Raw genomic sequence first — 2560 nt, forward strand, 5'->3', positions numbered from 1 at the left:
AAAAAGAAAAAGAAAAAGAAAAATTTGCCGCATAGCTTCTGTTTGTTCAGCTGAAGCACTAAATAATAGCTTATGCCAGATTTAGTCCTACTGAAGAGTAAATGACTATCTGCAGCTTTAACTCATATTAACCCACTGCAGCAACTTTACCTCCCAGGGAAAGGGAAAAATAAATTAATTAATAAATTGACAAGGGAAAATGGTAGATAACACACCTCAAAAAATAGCCATGTTCTGCAGCAAGTCCCAGCTTCTTGCAAGGAGAGAACCACCCGCCTAAGCTGTCCCTCCCTCTTCCACTCACCATGAAGACTGTATTCTTTTGATCTCCACCAAGCCTGCTCAAGATAGAGATAACTTCTGCACTTGGACTCTTAATAATTGAATTTTGAGGCATCAAAGTGCCATCATAGTCCAACAATATAGCCCTGTTTTTAGCTCTGCAGTAAGCTGCCACGATATGATCCATTGAAAGCTTTCTAAAATTAGGATCTAATGCCACTACTCGAAATCCAAAGCCCAGACCAATGCCCCAGCATCTTTTTCTGAAATGGTCAGCACAGGTTCTCTCCATGTCTTGCAAGAAACTCCTAGACCAAAATGCTACATCATGGGAACTGACATAACGATAATGCTTCTCATGTCGCAACTGCTGTTCAGATTCGGCCATTGATATGGCCTCATTCATTGCCTCGGCAGTTGATTCAACATTCCAAGGATTAACGCGAATAGCACCACTTAGAGAAGGAGAACAACCAATGAATTCCGATATAACTAGCATGCTCTTCTTCGGTCCACTCAAGTTCAAAGCTGTCTCGGCACCAGGTATGCCTTGTCTACAGACAATGTATTCATAAGGAGTCAGGTTCATCCCATCCCTTACCGCAGTGACCACAACGCATTCAGCAATGCTGTAATAAGCCATCCTTTCACTGCTTGATACAGGCCTGTTGATAAAAACAACAGGTTCATACCCAGGCCTCCCCAATTCCTCATTAATTCTCTTGCAGCTGTCCTCTATTTCAGCCTTTATTTCCTCCAAGTCTATTCCTTTCCCTCTTGCAGGATTTGCAATCTGGACCAGAACAGCCCTTCCTTGCCATTTAGGATGCTGCTTCAGCATGTGTTCCATAGCTAAAAGTTTCAAGTTGATACCTTTGAAAATATCCATATCATCAACTCCCAGCAACACTGTTTTACCTTCAAACTGCCGCTTTAGCTCCGCAAACCTCATCTCTTTATCTGCAAGTCTCATTGCTGATTCAATGTGGCCCATATGTATTCCAACTGGCATAATCTTTATACCAACTGTTCTTCCATAATAATCCAACCCTATATAACCTCTTTTAGATTGATATTCCAAGCCCAGCATCAGACTGCAACAAGAGAGGAAATGTCGAGCATAATCAAACGTGTGGAAACCAATAAGATCAGAGTTGAGTAGAGCCTTAAGAATTTCTTCTCTAACAGGAAGCGTCCTATACAACTCAGAAGACGGAAAAGGGCTGTGAAGAAAAAATCCCATTCTCAATCGAAGGAAGCGCCTTCTCAAGAATGTTGGCAACACCATCAAATGATAATCATGAATCCAAACAAAATCATCCTCAGGATTTAACACCTCAATCACTTTCTGTGAAAAGATCCTATTGACTGAAACATAAGCCTCCCACATGGAACGATCAAACCGGCCTCCATGATCAGCTGAAAATGGCAACATATAGTGAAATAGGGGCCACAACTGTTTCTTGCAAAAGCCATCATAATATTTTTCCAGAAGATTAGGTGGAAGGAAAGCAGGTACACATTTATATTTTTCCAAAAGATAATTGGAAACATCATCCTCTTCCAATGGATCAACATCAACATGCAGTGACCCAACATAAAGGACCTCCATGTCTTCCGGCAAGCTATCCTTAACAAGCAAAGCATCCTCATTCCAACTAAAAGTCCATCCTTTATTGTCTGGCCTTCGTTTTGCTTTTAAAGGCAAATGGTTTGCTACAATAATAATTCTATCACCAGCAACTAAAGATGGAGTTTCAGATGTGACGCTATTAGCCGCATCATCATCAAGCTCTGCAATACTGCCTGGGACTGTCATTACCCTCGGGAACCGCTTCCGCTCCTTCTCCCTGCCCATTACTGGGAAATTCCCAGATGCTAGATCCAAAAGGTTGGTATAAGATCTTGACATCATTTTCACAAACTCCTCCTGTCTCTCTCCTCAAAAATAAATATATTCTTCCTCAAAATCTCAAAGCCACCCCCCAAAACTCAGAAAACTCTTACTTTGTTTTCTCCACAAATTGATATATTTCAAATTACCTGCAGCGATCGAAAACATTTTTTCACGTGAATAACGGTAAAATCCAAACCCATACCCGATATCAACATCATATATAAAAAAAGGGTATTTTAAATCAATTGCTGTAAAATTAAAACAAATCAAGAAATTAACTTAATCAAGCAGAAACCGTGTGCAGTAACTCCACAAACAACTCATACAAAACAATACCCAGAACAAGCAATATTAAAAAAAAAAAAAAAAAAAAAAAAAATT

The 2560-nt window shown here is 40.0% G+C and overlaps 1 protein-coding gene across 1 annotated transcript; it reads right to left on the reverse strand.

The window, feature by feature from the left end:
* Positions 1 to 163: 163 nt before the first annotated feature.
* On the reverse strand, positions 164 to 2334 carry LOC111389307 (probable alpha,alpha-trehalose-phosphate synthase [UDP-forming] 7). The gene has a single exon (XM_023014227.1). It carries the CDS (start codon positions 2195 to 2197, stop codon positions 179 to 181), a length of 2019 nt encoding a protein of 672 aa, XP_022869995.1. The 5' UTR covers positions 2198 to 2334; the 3' UTR covers positions 164 to 178.
* Between the last annotated feature and the right edge of the window lie 226 nt (positions 2335 to 2560).

This window comes from Olea europaea, unplaced genomic scaffold (assembly GCF_002742605.1).
Source record: "Olea europaea var. sylvestris unplaced genomic scaffold, O_europaea_v1 scaffold5776, whole genome shotgun sequence".
Lineage (NCBI taxonomy): Eukaryota > Viridiplantae > Streptophyta > Magnoliopsida > Lamiales > Oleaceae > Olea > Olea europaea.